General features: G+C 46.0%; 2 protein-coding genes across 4 annotated transcripts in view; one reads left to right on the plus strand and one right to left on the minus strand.

The window, feature by feature from the left end:
* The window catches only part of DUOX1 (dual oxidase 1), a 60,354-nt gene extending 55,580 nt beyond the window's left edge, over window positions 1-4,774 (plus strand). Inside the window, exons 32-34 of the mRNA XM_012546556.3 lie at window positions 1,703-1,858; window positions 2,654-2,782; window positions 4,652-4,774. Coding sequence (XP_012402010.1) covers window positions 1,703-1,858; window positions 2,654-2,782; window positions 4,652-4,774 — 408 coding nt within the window. The remainder of the gene's footprint in view (window positions 1-1,702; window positions 1,859-2,653; window positions 2,783-4,651) is intronic.
* A 3,142-nt stretch (window positions 4,775-7,916) lies between these two features.
* The window catches only part of SHF (Src homology 2 domain containing F), a 28,472-nt gene continuing 15,780 nt past the window's right edge, over window positions 7,917-20,608 (minus strand). Inside the window, exons 2-7 of one of the 3 annotated variants that reach the window (XM_031952234.1) lie at window positions 18,685-18,826; window positions 17,089-17,295; window positions 15,332-15,475; window positions 13,473-13,641; window positions 13,125-13,244; window positions 7,917-9,138 (exon numbers count right to left, since the gene is read on the minus strand). In XM_031952234.1, the coding sequence (XP_031808094.1) occupies window positions 8,952-9,138; window positions 13,125-13,244; window positions 13,473-13,641; window positions 15,332-15,475; window positions 17,089-17,295; window positions 18,685-18,826 (969 nt within the window). In that variant the 3' untranslated portion in view covers window positions 7,917-8,951. Of the gene's footprint in view, window positions 9,139-13,124; window positions 13,245-13,472; window positions 13,642-15,331; window positions 15,476-16,441; window positions 16,544-17,088; window positions 17,296-18,684; window positions 18,827-20,608 lie in introns of those variants that run through there. The other 2 variants (XM_031952235.1, XM_031952236.1) reach the window with 2 other exon arrangements.

Raw genomic sequence — 20,608 nt, forward strand, 5'->3', positions numbered from 1 at the left:
ACAGGCTGCTCCAGGAAGCTAGGCAGGATTCTTGGGGAAGTTGGAAGGAGAAAGGAAGGTGCCGTGCTGGGTCCATTTAGCCAGTCTAGGCTGCTCGGCCTGCATGTGTACAAGAGCCCCAAATTCCCCTGGGTGGCAGGCCCCTGCTCGCCTCCCGAGGCTCAGGAGGATGAGTCAGTGGGGCAGGAATGTGTCAGGTAGAGGCACAGCCCATTACCCAGGCAGCAATCTGAGGATGACAGAGAACTGGCTCTGTGAGCTCCCCTCTCCTGCAAAGCGCTTCCTTTCCCCTCCCTTGCTGCTTCCCCACAAACAGCCCTCCCCAGCACCTTCCTCTGATTCAGCGTTGAAATCTCGGCTTATCCGTGGACTCCGCTGTTTCCTCCTTCCAAGGACTGTATATGGGAGAGCTCCCACCTATACCTTGTAGTTTTTCAGACATTTGAACCTTTGTTCCACCATGGTGCACCCACATGGCTGAACAGCAACTTCAGACATGGCCTGATTCTATGTCAGATTGAGCGTGGGTTTTAGATTCTGCAAGGCTGAGAACTGATCCTTGCTCTGCCTTCTGCCATCTCTGAAGTTAAACCTCCTAGCCCATCCCTGTCCCCTGTAAATATAAGTCTAGAGTCCTTCTTGAGGATCAGACATTGTCTCCCTTAGGGAGCCCCTCTAGATAGCTAGGCAGGAGCCTTAACATGCCTGAGGAAGGACCATCCAGCTCAACAGGCCTATAAGGTCCTGGAGCATCCCTCTGAGGAAGATCTTTTCCCCTCTCCCAAAAAGGGCCATTTTTTTGTTGTGGAATCCTTTAGCAGACCAGTGAAGTCTGCTGACCCCTACTCAGGATAATATTTTTAAATGTATAAGATCAAATGAATAGCATTCCAAAGGAAGCCGATTAAATATATTGTCATGTTATTATATTTATATTCAATTATGTTGCAATATTGCCAAAATATTAAACAAACACATTTCACATATTTCAGGTTTAAAAAATCCCTGGACTCAGATATTGAGTGCTTCTTTCTAAGAGCCATCCAATCCCCATATCTCAGAATTCCCCCATCACATCCTGGGGTAGACACTCCCCAAACTCCTTAACCCTCTGTCCCTGGGCTAACAATTTTAGATATCCCATGTGATCCACCTCTTGTTCTCCACTTCCATATATTAAGTCTGTCTGTGAGGGGCTGGGGGTCTCCCATCTAAAGTCAGGATCCTTCTTGAGCTTCAACAATTTGTGCTGGGCTTGGAGTCAAGAAGACCTGAATTCGAACTCAGCCTCAGATATTTGCATGCTGTGTAACCCTGGGCAAGTCACTTAAACTGTTTATCTCAGTTTCCTTATCTGTAAAATGGTGTTAATAATCCCATTCACCTACCTCACAGGACTGTTGTTGATGATTAGTTGAGATAATATTTGAAAAGTCCTTAACCCAGTACCTGGGACTCCTCCAAAGTCCTCTAGGTCCCCAGTTCCCAATTGTAGTCATGTCCTTTGGCTGGGAGCTCCTCTATCTTGTCCCTCTTCTGGAACAGTGTACTTGGATACAATGTGGAGAGGGCTAATAGGCCTGATGAGGTGGATGGGCATTCTTGGAATATGAGGGTGTGGGGGAGACCTTTCAGGGTCTGATGTTCCTTGAGTCAGTGAAGTCTGGATATGGGAGTGTTGATTGTAGACTGGTATCCCTAGATCTACTTCATCTGGGTGACAAGGACCCAAAGGCAGTTCGAGTGGCTAGCAGACATCATCCGGGAGGTGGAGGAGAATGACCAATGTGACTTGGTGTCTGTGCACATCTACATCACCCAGCTGGCCGAGAAGTTCGATCTCCGGACTACCATGTTGGTAAGAACTAACATGGATCTCACAGAGGACTTCACATCTTGGGGCAGCTAGACAGAGCATCGAGCCTGGAGCCAGGAGGACCCGAGAACAAATGTGGTCTCAGATATTTAACACAGCTTAGCTGTGTGACCTTGGGCAAGTCACTTAACCCCAATTACCTCACAAGAAAAAAAAAGTTCATATTTTATTGTCTTTAGCCCTAATCTCACTCTTGGCTCCATTTATCTCCTCTCCCCAGCCCATAATTGGTCTACTGGGCTCTCTGTATCATTCCTGGCCCCAACAATTTGTGCTGGGCTTGGAGTCAAGAAGACCTGAATTCAAATTCAGCTTCAGATATTTGCATGCTGTGTAACCCTGGGCAAGTCACTTAAACTCTATTTACCTCAGTTTCCTTATCTGTAAAACGGTGTTAATAATCCCATTCAACTATCTCACAGGGCTGTTGTTGACAATTAGTTGAGATAATATTTGAAATGTCCTTAACCCAGTACCTGGCACATAGTAGTCACTTAATAAATTTTTACTTCCTCCTCTCCTCCCTCTTCCTTCCTTCCTCCCTCCCTCCCTTTCTTTTTCTCTCTTTTCTTTCCTCCTTTCCTCTCTCCCTCTCCTACCTCCTATTTCCCTCCTTCTTTCTTCCCTCTCTTCATCTCTTTTTTTCCTCTTTCCCTCCTTTCTATCTTTCCCTCCCTCCCTCCCTTCTTCCCTCTCTTCTTCCCTCCCTTCTTCCTTCTTTCCTTCCTTTTTTCCTTCCTTCCTTCCTTTTTTTCTTCCTTCCTTCCTTCCTCTTAGTATATCTGTGAGCGGCACTTCCAAAAGGTGCTGAACCGGAGTCTCTTCACTGGCCTGCGCTCAGTCACCCACTTTGGCCGTCCTCCCTTTGTCCCCTTCTTCAGCTCCCTACAGGAGGTCCATCCACATGTAAGTACCTAGATCTTTATTCCTCTTCGGGGTCTCCACCAGACACAATCTGTTGGATGGAGGTTCTGGACTCAGGGAGATGGGAACGAGAATGGAGAGGAATTGGGTATCATCTTGGGGGATGGAATAGGTGGCTGCAAGGCTGCCTTGCCCATGAGGAAAATGCCCTGCAGGGAGAGGCCATATAGTGTAGTAGGTATAGATAGGGATTGGACCTGTGATTTCACTGGTATTGGGAGCTCCCATATGAGAAAATCCCCCTATCAAACAGTACCTTCTCTGCAACTTATCATAGAAAACTGTCTAGAGCGGTGGTATCAGATTTAAATAGAAATGGTCCATTAGATAATTGAAAAAAATACAAGTACAAAAATTAAAGAAAAAACAAAACAAAACAAACAGATTAGTATATACTAATCTGTATATACATCTGCTTATGGCTACATACATAAAATGTTTATCTGCCTTATTATAATTTTATTTTGTTAAATATTTCCTAATTACATTTTAATTAAGTTCAATATATTTTCAGAGAGTGTTGAGTGATACCTTTCCGTGATTTACCCAGAGTCACATAGCCAGACTTGAACACAACTTTCTTGGTTCCTAGACCAACCTTTTAACCTCTACAGCAAAATGCCTTTCATAGCTCTATTTCCTGGGCTGGATCCTTGTCCTTATCTCCAGATTATTTATTCATTTGTTCATTTATTAAAGACAAGACATAGTATATAATATTTGATGCTTAAGTCCATAGACATATTTGACATCAGACTAAGCGTTTTCCAGGACGTTTTCAAATGAGTTTTTTTCTTTTTTATCTAATGGTCAAGTGCCATGGAGATTGATTGGATGGTGAATGATTAAAATAAATGAGAAACACTATAGTGGAATAGAAAACTCCAGTGGAATATAAGCTTGAGAGCAGAACTAATTTTAAAATTAATAATTTCATTTCATTTTTAATTTCAACAAGTATTTATTAAGTGCATATTATTCACCGAGTGCCATGATGCTAGGCATTAGGGGTACAAAGATAAAATGAAACAATCCTTAGCCTCAAAACGTTAACATTCTGCTGAGGAAGGGAAAAGTGGAACAACAGGTTCCCAGAGAGACAAATATAAGTCATATACAAAATAGGTGATAGCACTAATAAATAAGACAGCTAGGTGGCGCAGTGACTAGAGTGTCGCCTGGTATCAGAAAGACTCCCAGAGTTCAAAATGTGGCCTCAGGAACTTAACTGTGGGACCTTTGCAAGTCACTTCACCCTGTTTGCCTCAGTTTACTCATCTGTAAAATGAGCTGGAGATGGAAATGGCAAAACAGTCCGGTATCATTGCCAAGAAAATCTCAAACGGTGACTGAAAAATGACTCAATGAGTAATAAATAGGAGGATAGATCTCATGTAGGAGGCAACCCTTAAACTAAGATTTAAATGGGGATCCCAAGAAGTGAGGAGGGAGTACATTCCCGGGATGGGGGATAGTGTATTGTCAATATATGGAGGAAAGAGATAGAATATTGAATATGGAGAATAGCAAATAAGCCAGTTTTTTTTTTTAATTTTAACTTTGTATTCCTAATGCTTAACAAAGTACCATGCACATAGTAGGTGCTTAATCAATACTTGTTAAATTGAATTTTTAAAAATGGACCAAAAATCAGGAGACTTTAGAATCTAAGCCCAGCTCTGCCACTTAGCTTATTTATTCCACTTTCATGCCTTCTGGGAATAGCTCTCCCAGATTCTTCTCTGCCTGGATGCTATTTCCCCATTCCATCCTTAGCTCCTGACTCCTTTCACCATAGCTGCTTAGGCTGTGCCAGTCTAGCAGCTTAGCCCTTTCCCTTTCTCCCTCCAGGTGCGGAAGATTGGGGTATTCAGCTGTGGCCCCCCTGGAATGACCAAAAATGTGGAGAAGGCCTGTCAGCTCATCAACCGGCAGGACAAGACTCACTTCTCCCATCACTACGAGAATTTCTGAGGCTACATAGTGAGCTTCTGATTGCCTACCTCTGCTCAGCTGGAGCTCAAGGAACCCTAACCAAGCACCCTAGCCCAGCCCCCCTTACCTACTGAGGTATCTGGGGCTTCAGATGATTGGGGTCACACATGAGAACCCAGGCTATGCCCCAGCTGATTAACCTGGAGCCATGATGGTTGCAGGGGGAGTAACATGAGGATCACAGCCTGTGGTGGAGGGAAAATACTTTTGTGGGAGGGGGAGGAAAGAAAATAATCCCTTCCCTTATAGGTTAATGTTTCTGTTTCCTGCAGTTGAGGTAGAAGTATTCTTGGGGTGCAGATGCTGCATCTTTGAATTCTTCCCATTCCATGTATGTGAGAAAACACATATAAAGAGCTTTGCAACACTAGCCAAATGCTAGATATTAGCCCTTTCAAGGGTTGATATGGCTTTGGAGCAATGGATGACTACAGGAGAGGCAAGCGAGCATTTAATCTCATACCTTTCTGTGGATTTGAAGTCTCTCCCTCCCCTCCTCACTCAGGCTTCCCCCAGCATCCTAGTCCAGCTGTACAGTCTTGTCTCATGTTTTTAAATAGCTCCAGTTTCATTCTATCACAGACTTTGTCCAAGGGTTTTCTATTCCAGTCTTCCATTCATTCAGGTTTCTCCTCTCTCCCATTCCAACTGGAATATTTTCATTCCATTCATTTATATTCAGTACAAATAAATAATTTCCTGCTCTTCTTATTCTGGGGTGTCAATTCTGCCTTCTTCTCAGCTAAACCTAAAAACAGACACAGCTGATGTTTTTATCAAGAATATCCAGTGCTGAGATCTTAACTGAGCTGTGCCCAGTCATTCTGGGAACTGACATCATCCCAATCTATCACATCCCCAGTGATACCTACCTCTGAGGGAACGAAGGTAAAGACCTAAGGTTTTCTCATGAAGAGGTTCCTTTTCCAGTCTCACACTTTTATTGGACATGATCCCTGCCACCCAAAAACTTCCCTAAGGGAAAATGAATAAAACCTCAAATCTGTTGAAAGTTAAGTTCTTCTCAAATGAGAAGACATGTTAGTGTTTGTTGGGTTGAGGGTTAGAATCATTTTGTAGTGAAGAGTCTTTGACTGTAAGTGACTGGGATTGACTCAGTCAGTGACTGAGATTGAAGTTCTGATTCTGTCATTTTCTAGTTGTGTTACCTTCTAGTAACACAGGGAGGGGAGATGCTCCAACCTTCTAGGTTGTCTAGTTGAACAACCTTCAATATCTCAACCTCAGTTTTTCATCATCTGTGAAATGTGAAATATACTTGCAATAACTATCACACAGAGATGTGATGGAAATGTTTTGTAAACCTTTCAGTGCTACCCATAAACACAGCAAGTAGAGTCATAGGAAGAAGGAATTATCAGACAGTGCTCGGAGGTATACGGTACAATACTTAATATTGTCATTCTGGTCCACTCCTTACTTTTCTTAGAGGGTTTGATCTTTCTCAAGCCCCATTTGTCAGTGTGAAGTGGCCTCTGCCCTCCTACAGAATGTGGAAAAGCCTTCAGGGAACTCGACTCAACTGGGTTTCCCCACAATAAATCTTGTGTTTACAGGGAGTCCAGTATATAACTAGTATAGGGGAGGGTATTTATTCAAGGGACACAGGTTCTTTTGGAGTTGGGACTCATATAAAAAAGAAAAAGTTTGGGTCCTGTCTTGAAGTTCCTAACACCACACAAGGAAATCCTTAAAACCATCACAAAAATACTTTGGTTAGAAAGAACAAACAGGTTGGTCCAGGATGCAATAGGACTGACAGCCTAACCAGGGTAGTCAAGAATTTTCCAGGGTTTTTGAGGATGCAGTGCACCTCTGATTTTTGTATGATCCACCTGAGAGCTTCTGAGATTACTGGGCCCTTGGCGTGATCTGTACTCCTACTGTCTCTTGGTCGCTGGGGGAGTACAGCCTGATGATAAGCACAACTCGGTGATCTAATGGTTATTTCTGGACCAACTTTGTAGTTACTGTCCATTATCTCGCTTCCTTTTTCAAATCAGGTCATGGGCTGAGAGATCCGGTCTGACCAATAATTTCCTGTTAATAACTGCAAGATACTCGGCACGACCATCTCTCCGGGTCTTTCATCTCGAAAATGAAAGGATTGACTTAGGTCAGAGGTCCTTAACCTTTTTGTGTCGTGAATCCCCTTGACCGTCTGGTTAAGACTTAGGGACTTCTCAGTTTTTCAATATTAAGTTATTGAATATATATATATATATATATACATATATATATATATATAAATGCTAAATTTCGGTTAGTGATTATAAAGCTATGCATGTAATTTCTCCCTAAGTGCATGGACCCCCCTGAAATCTGTCCACCGACTTCAAGAATCCCTGGACTAATCTGAGATGCTTTCTAGCTTTTCGAAGCGAAGAAAGCTCCTATCTCTGACCCTATCTGACTCCCATCTCTGGCGGACTGTGGCCAAGCCCTCGGGGCTCTCCAACGCCCTCCCGTTCGTAGTTAGAGGCCGCCGCCAGCAGAGGGCAGGGGGCACTTGCTGGAGCATCCCCCTCCCTTTTCCCGGGCAGGGCGGGAAGGCTCTGTGCCCGCGGCTGTGGCCGTTGGCAAGAAAACTGCGTCCCAGGCTTTGCCCGAAGAGCTGGGCGCTGGCTTCTGCCTCCAACTCAATTCTCTGCAACCGCACGGATACGGTCGGTCTCCACTAAGTGGCCAGTGCAGAAATGCGAAAGGGAATCAAAGCAAACCGACCCAACCTCTTCGTCCTGCCTCCCGCCCGGGCCCGGATTTCCCCCATCCCCCCGGGGCTCAGCTTTTCGCGTGTCAAGGTCTCCTTCCTCCCCCTCCTCCCTCCCTCCCTCTCCCAGCGAGTCTGTCTCCGGCTCTTTGTCTCTCTCCCCAGCTCCCCCTCCTCCCTAACAAATGATTCTTGGCAGGAAATTGAATGCGCTCCTAGGGGAGTCTTGCTCTTACGCGCAGCATTGGAGACGCGGGCAGCGGGGAGGGGGAGGCGCGACACACCGCCGCCAGACGCCTCCCCGACCCCGGCGCAATCCGGGGTGGGGGCGGCGAGAGGGGGATGTTTTGACATCTAGTCAAAGAAAAAGAACTTGATGCTTCTGGAAAGTGCTTTTCACAGCCGTTCAGTGTCGGCTCCGAAACTGATTTATCAACAGAATCTGTTCGCGCTCCGTTGCTTACGCATCCCCTCCCATCCCCAGCGCAGTGTCTCTTCTTCCCCAGAGTCCTCCTCCTGGGGGGTGGGCAAACGCGCACGATACCAGTTGGGGGGCTGGGCAAACGAGAACGATGCCAATGGGGGGTGTAGGGAGATGGGGCCAAGTTAAAGATGCTGGCAGAGCCAGGGAGGACAACCCACAAAACTAGCTCCCTTGTTCCCCCCTCAAATCCTCCCCATTCGCCTCTGTTCCCAAGGCCAGGTCCACCGAAAACCATCTCCCCAATTTGTTTCTCGCTTCCTCCTAGACCTCAGAGACCAGGCAAGGAAGCTCTTTAGTTTGGGGATGGAGATGAGTGTCGGGGGGAAGTTGAGTTGAGGCAGAATGAGATGACCACTTATTGTTCTGGAAACCTGCCCCAGGTCCACCCTCCAACATACTCCCAAACGCCTGGGAGTTTCTGCTCCTCTAGGGCTGAAATCTGAGGCCTTTTTTGCCATTCCGGTCTTGGAAAAGGTCCTGTAGTCGTGCCTTTATCCTCAGAAACCTTACGAGAGTGCCATGGAGACCCCTTCACCCCGAATGTCTAAGGCCCAAACTAATTCAGCAGCAGAAGGTAGAGGCTTATCCAGCTCCAGAGAACCTTAAAAAAGGATGTTCCCTACTCCCAACTTCGCATTGCCCCAAGGTCTTTTCTCTTCTCTCAGAGGCGTCCCCCCAAACCCACAAAACCCGACTGACTTTCCCTTTCAGAATAAATTAAAGAAGCTTTCTTTTCAGCCTGGGGGGGGGGAATGCAATGGAGGGGGACGGGAAAAGAGAGGGGCCTGTAAGGGCCGACTAGGTTCTGGCCAATATTTCTCTCCCAGGAAGAAGCTATAGTTCAACAGCTGTTGTAGGGAGGCCAGAGAGATTGAAAGAAAATCCGAAATTGGGGCTACTTTTCAGCCCTGGGGTCTGTGATGGCTGTTGTTCTTCTGGCCCTACAGAGTTCGGATGGCCACTGGGTAAAGCAGAGACATGTGCTCAGCCCCTTTGATGGGCAGCTTCCGGCTGGCATAATGGTGTACGATCTCGGGGACGCTGCTGAAGGGCGGGCTGTTCTGGCCCAGCACGTACTTGTGCTCCTTGGTCCGAGACAGCTTCATGTGCATGAAGCCCTGGCTGCTCCTGGGAAGAAGGGAGGAAAGCTCGGTAAACACTCCAGTGTAGCTGGCCAGACCTTCCTCCTGCCCTGTAACTAATGGAGAACCTGGCTAGTTGGGTAGGGATCTCCTGATCTCCCCTGTCTCAGGGGACAAGAGGGGAAAGCTGAGAAAGAAGAGGTAGGAGAGAAACCTTTGGTCATGGGAAGCGCTGCTGTATAAACAAGTGGTGCAGAAAGGTGGGGAAAAGGTATGAGTGGAGTAGGAGTACGTAGGAAGTCCCAACAATGAGCACTACCAGAACAGGAATATGTGAGTATGCAGGGTGTAGCAGACCTCAGAGGTGTGATGGAATGCAGGAAAGACCCGGGGTCCCCCAGCAAAGCCAACAGAGACCCAGAATCTCCTCTGTCCTGATCTGTGCTTACAATGGCTCTTTGAGGAGAAAAGATGAAATAAAAGTATGATTCTATAGCTGGAGGTGCTGGCTAGTGGGGAGAAGGATCTGGTGAGTCAAAGCAAAACAGGGTTTCTAAAGCTGTTCATGTGTCTCCAAGGAACCAGCACACTCCTTTGGGCTGTAATCAGAGGAGACAACTAAACCCTGATATCTAGGATTAAGTCAGAAATAGCTAGCTTTCACCAAAAGGCCCTGTTTTGGGGGAGTTGCTACATTGTACCATACCCCTCCTCTTTATGGTCTTCTGCTATTCCTTTCCCCACCACCTCTGGAGCTTACTAACCCTCCTTCCTCCACAGCTGCTCAGGCCTGTCTGCAGCCTCAGATGGCTCCTCCCCATACTCTTCCACTATCTGGCCAGGCTGGGCAAAGAACCTCCCTTGGGCCCCCCTTCTTCTCTCCCCTCATCAGTCAGGATGATGTCATCTGTTCTCAAGGCCTTGGTAGAGGTAGAAAATATATTCCATTCCCTCCCTTGAATCCTGGCCCCAGTCTAGGAAACAGCTAGAGGGAATGACTGGGGCCTCATCCCTCATCCACCTAAATAGCTTTAGGAGGTCTGGATAGACGTAACACTTAACTCAAATGACCTAAAAAAAAAAAAAAAATAAAGGAGTCCAGGTCTGGACAATCAACTGAGTCAGCAGGAAGAACAAAAATGCAAAAATCTAAGTCATCATTCAGGAGTTTGTATTCAATTCCTACTAGAACTTGGCCTGCCCCAGTGTTAGGCACTAAGCCTAAAACGAATGGGAAGGGTGCATAACAGTCTTACTTCAGGTGCTGGATTATGTTTTGGAGATGTTAGCATGAGGGGGAGGGAAGAAGAACACAATTCATTCCACCTACCACTATGCAAATGCATATTAGACCACCCTGGGTGGGATTGAATAGATTTAGAGATTGGAACAAGGTAAAAAAGTAACTTCATCCCCATATACCCCATAGCTGCCCCCTCTGGTTTATCCTCTCCCTAAAGGATCCAAGGGCCTATGAGAATTCCTTGATTCTAATCACCCCCTCTTTGGTGAAATCCAAGACCTTCCTCTTCTCTACATTCCCTTCCCTGTATGTGAAAAGTTAGATCATTCTGAGGGGAGGAAAAAAGAGAAAGCAAGAAACTAGGAAAAGCGGAAAAAGAGAAATATGGAAGGATAATTAATTCCCAGCAAGCCTTAGTGAGCACTTCCCCTCTCCCCACCATCCCTTTCTTCCAATGTCCCCTGAGGCTTTTGCCAGCAGCAAGACAAGTACTGGGTCGGCCCCAGCTGCCAGTGAGCATTCTGGGTTGGGTGGAGGAGGGTCATCCATCTGCTAGTTGGAGGAAGACTCGAAAGGGGAGAAGCCCAGAATAAAATAAACAACTAGGAAAGAGATTGGTGAGAAGCAGAAGGATGAGATACAAAAAAGGGTGGAAAAGGAATTTAAAAAAAAAATACTTAAACACCCCACTCTGTCCCTAGAACTAAAAACATGCTGTTATTCAGGTGTGTCCTACTCTCCAAAAATCCCATTTAGAGTTTTCTTGGCAAAGATGTTGGTTTGCCATTTTCTTCTCCAGCTCATTTTACAGATAAGGAACAGAGGCAGACAGTATTAAGTGACTTGGCTACGGCTATACAGTGTCTGATTTGATCCAGATTTGAACTCTTGAAGATGAGTCTTCCCAATTCCATGCCTAGTGATCTCTTTACTACCCCACCTTGCTGCCTGCCCTAACAGCCTGATGCAAGGTCAATGGTCTTAAGAGACAGAATCTCTTGAAGAGACAGATCCATGATGATAGGAGGACTAGAGAGAGAAAGAAAGGCAGATCTGTCACCACGTCCCACTTCTAGCAGTTAAGTACTAGTTTTTATGGCATCCAGCCATAATCCCTTTCCCTGAGTGAATGAGGGCCCTTTCTTTAGCCCCCTTTTTTCTGCTTTGTCTTCTTGAATAATAAAGTAAAAGGGTACACCCAAAGATTCCGGACAGTTCATTCCACTGAGGTGCCCCTGATCTGAGCTTCCCTCAACATCTGGACTGACCAGAGAGAGCTACCTAGTAGCTGGTGCACAGGACAGTCAGTAATCTAGGTATTACCTATTGATACAGTGAATGACCCAGGACTTCTCTTGGGTTTGTAGGATAAGACTCCCCTTCAGATGCCAAATAAAAGGGAAAGTAGAAGGGGCCCTAGGGAGAAAACCTCAAGGGACTATTACCATATAACCAACCCAGCCCTACCCAGTCCAAAGGAGCCTTTGGTCCCCGAGGCAGAGGCTAGAGATGGCTTTGGAAGTAAGCTGTTTAATTACCAAAGAAAGCCCTCCCATTACAGAAAGATGGGAAACCATAATTATATTTCAGAGAAGTCCATTTATATGCAAATGGAGCTCTGTTGGACAGATGCTGTAGGGTCAGATCAGTAACCCCACCATTACCAATAAAAGCCAGCCCACTCTTGTCCCTGGGGGTACTCCGGGAAACAACCACCCCCACTCCCAATTAATAAAGCAGCACGGACTGGGTTAGAGTGTTTCCCTCTCCTTCCCCGGGCAGCCACATCTCCCTGAGTTCAGTTTCTCACGTTATGGAACATGTTCTACAAGTCACAATTTGTTAAGTGTACTCTGGCCATTGAAATGGCACTGGATTGGGAGTCTAGGCCCCCATCGGCCAGGGCTTTGCTGACTAAGTGGCAATGTGCAAACTACAACCCATAGCTCTCTGGGTTAATTTCTTCAGCTGTATAATGGAATTAGAATAAAAACCTTTTCTTCCAGGGCTAAACCTGTGACTCAAGGTTGATTCTATCCGTATGATCATATAGTGTTGTAAAGCAAATAATCACTTACATATTTGGTAGATCTGAGTTTTCCTATCTTGGATTTACTTATAGTAAGGGGGGATAAGTCTGGGCTATTACTGAGAATAGCCAGTATAGTTGATGATTAAGCGATCCATCCTGGACAATTTTTCCTGGATGTGTTGTTTCTTTAATGATGACATGGGGGTGGGCAGTACTAACTTATTTTGCCCGGGAGGGGGCATATATATTCTTCCAGGCTTTTGGAGGCCTGAGACCCCAGGGTCAGTGGTCAACCTGCTTTTCCTCAGCTCTAGATGCCTATTTTCAGTGACTAGTTTAATCAAGGTCTGGGTCTGTCCACTCCCGCAGAGGGCTGCTGGGCTCAATGGTCATGGGCTTTATTGTCCTAGAGTTCCTTTCAGGAAGCTGAGGAAGGGTCTGCCTTCATGATGGACCAGAGGGAGAAAGAGAGGCAGATGTTGTCTGTCACCTTGTCCTACTTCTAGCAGTTAAGTGCTAGTTTTTATGGCATCCCTTTCCCTGAGTGAATGAGGGCCCTTTCTTTAGCCCCCTTTTTTCTGCTTTGTTTTCTGGAATTATAAAGTAAAAGGGGACATTCAAAACTTGGCCTAGGAATGGAAGTAGAAAATAGAGATCTTTCCAGCCCTCAATCTGAATGGATGGGAAAGCTATTTTTTCTTTGAAACCCCTCCCATCACCCTCCTGTTCAACCAGCCCTCCCACCCACCTAACTCACTTGAGGGAGAGGGAGAAGTCATTCTTGCTGGTTTCACTGTTTCGCACCAAATAGCTGGCTTCCTTGCATAGCCTCAGCAGGTTCTCGGCATCGGTTCGGCTGATGGCCCCATGGTACCAACTGAGGGGGAGAAGGATGGAGGGCATCTCTGCTGGTCTCCCTCTGGCTACAGCCATCTGAGGAGTACCCACTCAGGATGCCCCCTCCCAGGTCTTGTCCTTCAGACCTGGGTTTGCTCTCAGGGATCATAGGGAGGTCTCCCACTGCAGGGTTGGGGGGTAGGGGGCAAGTACCCAAGTCCAAGTTTCAGCAAGAGGGAGGGAGCCCCAAAGAGACACAGACACTCACACCTGGTTTTCCAGAGGCAGAGCTGGGTCTGTCCATTCCCCTAAGGGGCTGCTGGGCTCAATGCTCAAGGGCTTCATTGCCTTAGAGTTCCCTCCAGGAAGCCGAGGAAGGGGACGACCCTTCTCTTCTCTGCTGGGGGACAAGCAGTTTTCGGACCCTTCAAACTGAGCTGGGGAGAAGAAACAAAGCTTATTACAAAAGTTGGCTAGATTAGGTGTGGATGGATATGGGAAGAGTCTTCTATCCCAAAGACTTCCCACTGGCAGTAGAAGAACATCAAAAGACATGCAAGGAAATCTCATGCAGGTCAGGGAGTCCCATGGTCTCTTCTAGCTGTGTCACCAGTTTACTGAAAGACCCTGAGAAAACTGCTGTTCTGTTCCTTGCCTCAGTTTCTATATCTGTGACATAGAAAAAATAAGCTTACCCCCCACTTCAGAATTTGTTGGTATTTGCTATCATTCCAAGCAGGACCCCCAGTTACATTGTTAGGTGAAGGAAGGAAGTTGGGGGAAGGGATAGTGGGAAAGGAAGGCTGGAAAGAAAAGAAAAGAAAAGGAACAAAAGAAAGCACTTAAGCTCTTCCCTCTAGGGTGTCCAGGCAGCCTTCTCTATTCCATCCCCCTAAGGTGGCTTCAGTGTTGATAATATTGTTTCTCTCCCCTTCTCAGAGTTCATTACTGTTCCCCACATCACCCTGCCAAGCCACTCTCCAGAAATGACTTATCGATCTTAGAACAATTACTAGATTCCCTTCAGTGCCATCCTGACAGGCTAATCCTGCCCAGAGCCTCTGTTTGTCTGCCTGCCCTCCCTCCTTTCCCCTCAAGGACTGAAATCACTTTCTTTGGTCTCCTCCCCCCTCCTTCCTCTCCCTCCCTCCCTCATATGCAGATACAGCTGCCTAGGACGTCTGTCTGTTCTCTCTTGTCCCAGATCAGGGCAAGCCTGACAGCTGAGGTTATCCAGTGGTGATGCTGGTTCCACACACTAGTCTGTACTTCAGCACTCAGAAATGTACCCAGGGACGCTCACAAAAGGCTGTGAGGATGCAAATGTGTGCACAGGACAATACTGTGAAGGGGGTCTCCTGGAGACTTGAGCATCCCCTACTTCTCCCTTCTGCCCTCTTTAGGCTCCTTTCAGCAAATGCCATTACTTCTAAAGGAAGTGTTCATGACCTTTTCTGTGTCAGGGACTCCCTTTAGCAGGAAGGTGAAACTTAGACTGTTTCACAGAATAATGATTTTAAATGCATAAAATAAAATACGTAGGATTACAAAGGAATAATTATATAACCTCATAATGTAATCATAATATAATGTAATGACAATAATTACCATATAGTTCTCAAAAAACAAGTTCATAAGGCCCAGGCTAAGTATTCCTACAGTAATGTTCCTCATTCACAATAATTTAACTAGATAAATTCATCCATGTATTAAGTTAGGGATTCAATGTATTATCTCATCCTGCTTCCCAGAAATGTAGGGATTTTAAAGGGAGATTTATAAAACAAATGAGTTGGGAGATGAGTTAGATACATTTTGGAGGAGGGGTAAGGGCTTGCTGGCTGGCCCTGGGCCATAACACCAAAGAGGAAAGAATTTAGGATTCCTCCTTTCTGCCAAAAAATTTCTAGCTGCCTAGAAGAAGAGAGAATTCCCTATTCACCCTTTATACCTCTTTTCAACACATAATTCCCTTCTGTTGTGATCTTCCCTCCTCCCTTCCCCCTTCTATAGGCTCTTGGAAGGGAAGGGGCCTCAGGGTCCTGAGACATAAGAGGATGCTGTCCCTAGGACATAACCTACAGCAGGGCCCACCCTTCCCAGTATTCCCCCAGGCTCACAACCCACCACTGCCGTCTTCTAGGCTGGGCTCAGGGAGAAGGGGTGAGACCGGAGCAGAGATGTCCCCATCCCCATCGGGGAGGGAAGGGCTGCTGTCCAGCTGTCCCACAGGTGGTGGCCAAGGTAGGTCTTTGATGACCTTAATGTCAACTGGAGCCAGAGGCAGAGGGAGGAAGACAAAAGCAGAGAGAGAGAGACAAGAAATAGAGGTTGAGATACAGAAACCCAGAGTGCAAGAGAGCCTAACAGAACCATGTGCAGAGGGCTGAGTAGTAAAGACAGGGGGATTCTCAGGGATAGAATAGGAGGCTGGCTGGGGAGTAGCATGAGTGCAAGCCTTCGGGTTTAGGGGGAAAACTGTCTAATGAAAGCATTTGTTAATGATTAGGAAAAAAAAGTTACCCAAAGACTAGAGAATGAAGGGAGTTCTTCTGCCACCCCCAAAAAGGCTTTTATAACCCATCTCCCTCTCTTCACAACCCCTGCTTTCTCACTCCCCATACTTAGTCCCAAAGAATGGGTTGGGTATATAAGTTTCAGCCTGTCAATAATACCTAGACTTGGGGAAAAACACATTAATAAAATTTAACATCCCCCTAGATCCAGAGCATTGCCAATTAGAGGAGGGATGCCACTGAAGGCTACGGGGTTGCTAACGAGGTTTCCTAATGACGAGCATAGATTTTCCCATTAAGCAATACAAACAGTATTGATTCTCCAAGGAGACTTCAGGAGATAAACTGGCCATCCTCAGCTGCACGCGCGTATACACACACACACACACACACACACACACTCTCTTTCTCTCTCTCTCTCTCTCTCTCTCTCTCTCTCTCTCTCGGGCTCCTAGGAAGCAAATTAGAAACCTGTGGTTTCCCAGTCTAGTTAAGGGTTCAACCTTGGGAGGGGCAGAGGAAAAAGAAGGGAACTGGGCCCATCCCTTTGGGCCTGGGAGAAAGAAGGCAGGGTGAGTAGCAGACGGCTAACAGAATTTAGAGCTTTGTGTTTAAGAGAGAGTACCCCTTACCCCTTCCTTTCTCAGGATCTCTTCCCTCCCCACTTCCCCCACTAGTTTCCCCTAAGACACATTTCAGGGTCACTCAGAAGCTAAGGTACATCTGGGATCCAGGGATCTTCAGCCTCCATACTCTGGGTTCTCTTAATTCCCATCTTTCCCCTCAGCAATTTTCATCACACCAGATGAACAAGCTTGGGGTTCTGCAGAAAAATTGTAATAAATAATTCTAATGTACCTCTCCCAACTCCCATTTATCCTCCCTGCTTCCCACTCACACATACTTTTCCACCCTACTCCGACATACACTCTGTATTCAGTAAACATTTCCCTGGATTGCATTCCCTTTTACTCACTCCAGAGGTAAGCCCCTTTGGCCTTCTGTCCATTCCCATTCCATCTATCTAACCCTGGCTGAAGGCCCCAGAGTGGGACATCTGATGTGCAGGAGAGAGTAAGGGGTCATAACAGTTTAAGAACACAGAGGCCAGAAGAAAGTGCTAAGAAAGTCACCAAAACGCCCAGAACTGACCAATTGCCAATTTCTGGAACAGAGGTCCTGGGGTGGAGGAAAATGGATCTGCCTCTCTATGCATTTCTCATCTCCCCGCATCTCAAATTAAGCAAATGCCCTCCCTGGTGGTATCCTGATCTGTGCATCTCCACACTTAGGGTACCCATAAAACACCTGAGGGAATATGCTGAATCCTCCCTCCCAAGCCTGCCTTTTCCTTGCCCAGAAACTTACCGGCAAAGGCCTTGGAGATCCTCTCCTTCTTCCACTCCCAGGGCTGGTCATACTCCTCAGGGGGTCTCTCATCATCCTCAGGTAGCCGGGACTCCCGGGGTCGACCAGCCCCCTCACCTTCAGGGGAGAGCCCTTCCTCTGCTGGTTCATAGGGTGTGTCATATAGGGGAAGGGGCTTGGCAGCTGCTTCCTTGGAGCCTCGTATCTCTAGCAGGATGAGGCAATAAGAAGACAGGAAAGGAAAGGAAAGGAAAGGAATTTCAAGCCTTAGCCAGCTCAGAGCCTCATCCCTGGCAGCTAGTTTTAACAATAACATTTATGCAGCATTTACTATGGCCAGGCACTATGCAATTTTATCTCATTTGAGCCTTTCAATCTTAGGACTTAGGGTGCTACTATTATTCCCATTTTACAGATGAAGAAATAGAGGCAGGTATTAAGTTACTTCTCTGGGGTCACATTGCTAGTGTTTAAGCCTGCATTTAAACTCATGTCTATCCTGGCTGGAAGCCTAATGCTGTCATTCTAAGGGAGGCTCCCACAGAAAAGAAATGGAATTGGTTTTCAGGTAGAATACCAGAACTACATGAGCTCTGGGAGATTCAAAGAAGGGAAAGTCTAGAGAAGAAAGGGTTAACTAATTGGATGAGGCAATCATAGGACTCAGGATTATCCAGTAGGAAGACAGGAGGTTACAAATTCAATCTCCATCCTCATTTTCCTGGGATACAAAATAGATCCTTTGTCATTCACAATCAGACTTCCTTTTTTTGGATGTATTTGGTACTGCTGATCACCCCCATTTTATGAAGTTTTATCCTTATGACGGGATAATAGCAACTGGACCTGTGATTTCACTGGTATAGAGAATTCTCCTAGCACAAGTTGGTACCTTCTGGTCCAAAATACTGAGAAATTAAGTGGCTTAGGATCATATAGTCAAACTATATCCTACGCAAGATTGGAACACAGGTCTTCCTGGCTTCTTGTCAGCTCCCTTTATGCGTATTGGCTTTTTCCGCCTCCTTGACTACACTTATATTGATTCACCTTTCCTCTAATGGTCTCTTAGACTTCTCTTTTCATTGTCTTGTCTACTTCCTTCTGTTTTCCCAGCTACTATGAATATCCCCAAAGGCCAGACCATTGCTTCTCATCAATATATGCTCATAGCACTTGATTATATCCTATCTTGCATTATGTCTGATGGTGTAAAGCACAAGGGCTAGTAGCAAGGGTCCTGTCCTACATTTCTATTATATACCTTATCATCACAGGACTCAGGTTCAAACTTAGCAAACTTGCCACTGTGCAAGTGGGAAAATCAATCAACAGACATTTGTTATATACTATAATATGCCAGGAGCTGTATTAAGCACTGTGCAAGTAGCTTAGCATTTCCTCACCTATAAATGAGGGGATGGGACCGTGTAAATCTTAAAGCCCTTTTCTAGCTCTGAACACTATGACTGTTACCATACAAGGCTATGTTAAAAGAGATAAATGAGTCTGTACACACCCATGAAGCGTTAGGAACTAGGGAAGCCTAGTCTTTCAACTCTACTGCTTAACTTGTGCTTCAAGACCTGTGCTCACCGGCCATCATCTTCTGAGCCTCATAGGGCTCCATGTAGCCATCATTCTCTGGTATCTTCTCTGAGGGCCCTGGAGGCACTGCTGTGCCTTCTCCTGTTTCTTGAGCATCAAAAGGGTCGGCATAGTCCTCTAGGATTACCAGCTGCAAGGGGAAGGGGAGGGAAGAAGTAGGACAAAGAGAGGAATAAAAGTCGCCTAAGAGGGAATGTGCAGACTAAGATCATTGGTTTCATTGGTTCATGTATTTGGAAATGTGATTCTAAGAAGGGGTCCATAGATTTCACCAATTTGCCAAAAGAAGTCCCTGACACCAAAAAGATTAAGAATCACTTGCTTTAGACAACTACCTAACCACCAATAAGGCACTGTGGTACAGTGGAAAGAGCCCTGGGGCATTGAATGGAGAGAGTCTGGATTTGAATCTTGGCCAACCTTGGGCAGATTATTAGAATTTTCAGGGCTTCAGTTTCTTTTATTTGTAAAATAAGAAGGGGGCTTAAGGACCTCTGCTGGACATCCAGTTCTAATCTATGATCCTGACTTTCTTTTTCCCTTCTTCCTCTCCCCATAAGGTTCCATTCTCAAGAAATGCCAGTCCCTTCAGTCCCAGAAGCTGCTCCAGGCCCTACCTTAAGCCCAGAAGTACAGGAAGTCTCTGTACCTAGATTAAATGGCCTTCATTTAAGTGAAGGGTGCCATTAAGCTCCCTGTACCCCCCATCTTTCCCAAATAGAGGTGGGTTATTCCAATGGGGTTGGCAACCCCATTGCATCCTTAAAACTCTGGGGCTTGCCATCTGCCCTGTAGCTGAGCCCTTGGCACTTCTAGGCCTTCCAAGCTGCCCTGGAGCTCCAATATGCCTTGTCTTTTTCTCAATTGAGAATGTGAAGTCCTTGAAAACAGGGACTGAGTTCTTTTTCTATTTATGTCCCCAGTGCTTAGCACAACAACTGGCATTTATCAAATAAGCACTTAATAAAAGGTTTTCATTCATTCATTAAGTCCTTTGCCCGTGGGCAGTGGGTGAATAATAAATACCAGGTTGTAGACTAAACCATGTGTCTTTCCTGTCATTGCTCCTGTCCATGGTTTCCCTACTCTATCAAGACAAAGATCTTGGGTATAACTAACTGGCCAGGAAATAGCTATCAGTCTCCATGGAGGTGCAGGCAGAGATAATGGTTGTAATCACTTATTCAAAGGGGCTGTTGCCCTAAGGTTCACTCCTGCCAGAGTCCAAAACCAACCATAGGGTAGATTCCTTGCCCTTACTTTCATTCCTGTTCCCAGTGGCAAAGCTCTGCCCTCTGCTGCTTTAACAAGGGAGTGTTTAACCTAGAGAATGACTCCTGAGAACTGTCCATAAATTTGATGTGTGGCCTAGAGTCCGCCGGTGTCTTAGACCCTCAGGAAGAAATGGCTTTTCTTTGTTTCAGTAATTCCAAAGTACCTGGCTTTTTTGAAGTGTGGCAGCTCCCTCCAGAAGCACAGATTGTAAACCACCGAAACTCTTTACACACTTCTCCCTACCATGCTTTACTTAGCAAACTGTTACAAGAGTTGCTTTAGTCAAATAAATTCACCACTTGGTCTCCAGCCTTCTGCTGAGGAGCCTCCCTGAGCTGTATCCTGGATGACAGTTTGTCACTGAGCCTGTATTTAAAGCCTTCCCACTTTGGTAGGTGTTTGTGTTTTGCTGGCAGGCCTTGGGAAGTCCAAGGTCATCCTCAGAACACAATGGGGCACTAGAACAAAACTTTGAGGGAAGAAATAATTTATCACCATTATTATCTTCTCTCACATTCACATAATGCCTGATGGCTTGCTTTCCTCATTAAACCCTATGAGGTGGATGGGAAACCATTTCATAGATGAGAAAATTAAGACTCAAAGAAATTCAGTTCTTTTCTTCCTAAAGCAAGAG

Source organism: Sarcophilus harrisii, chromosome 2, assembly GCF_902635505.1.
Source record: "Sarcophilus harrisii chromosome 2, mSarHar1.11, whole genome shotgun sequence".
NCBI lineage: Eukaryota > Metazoa > Chordata > Mammalia > Dasyuromorphia > Dasyuridae > Sarcophilus > Sarcophilus harrisii.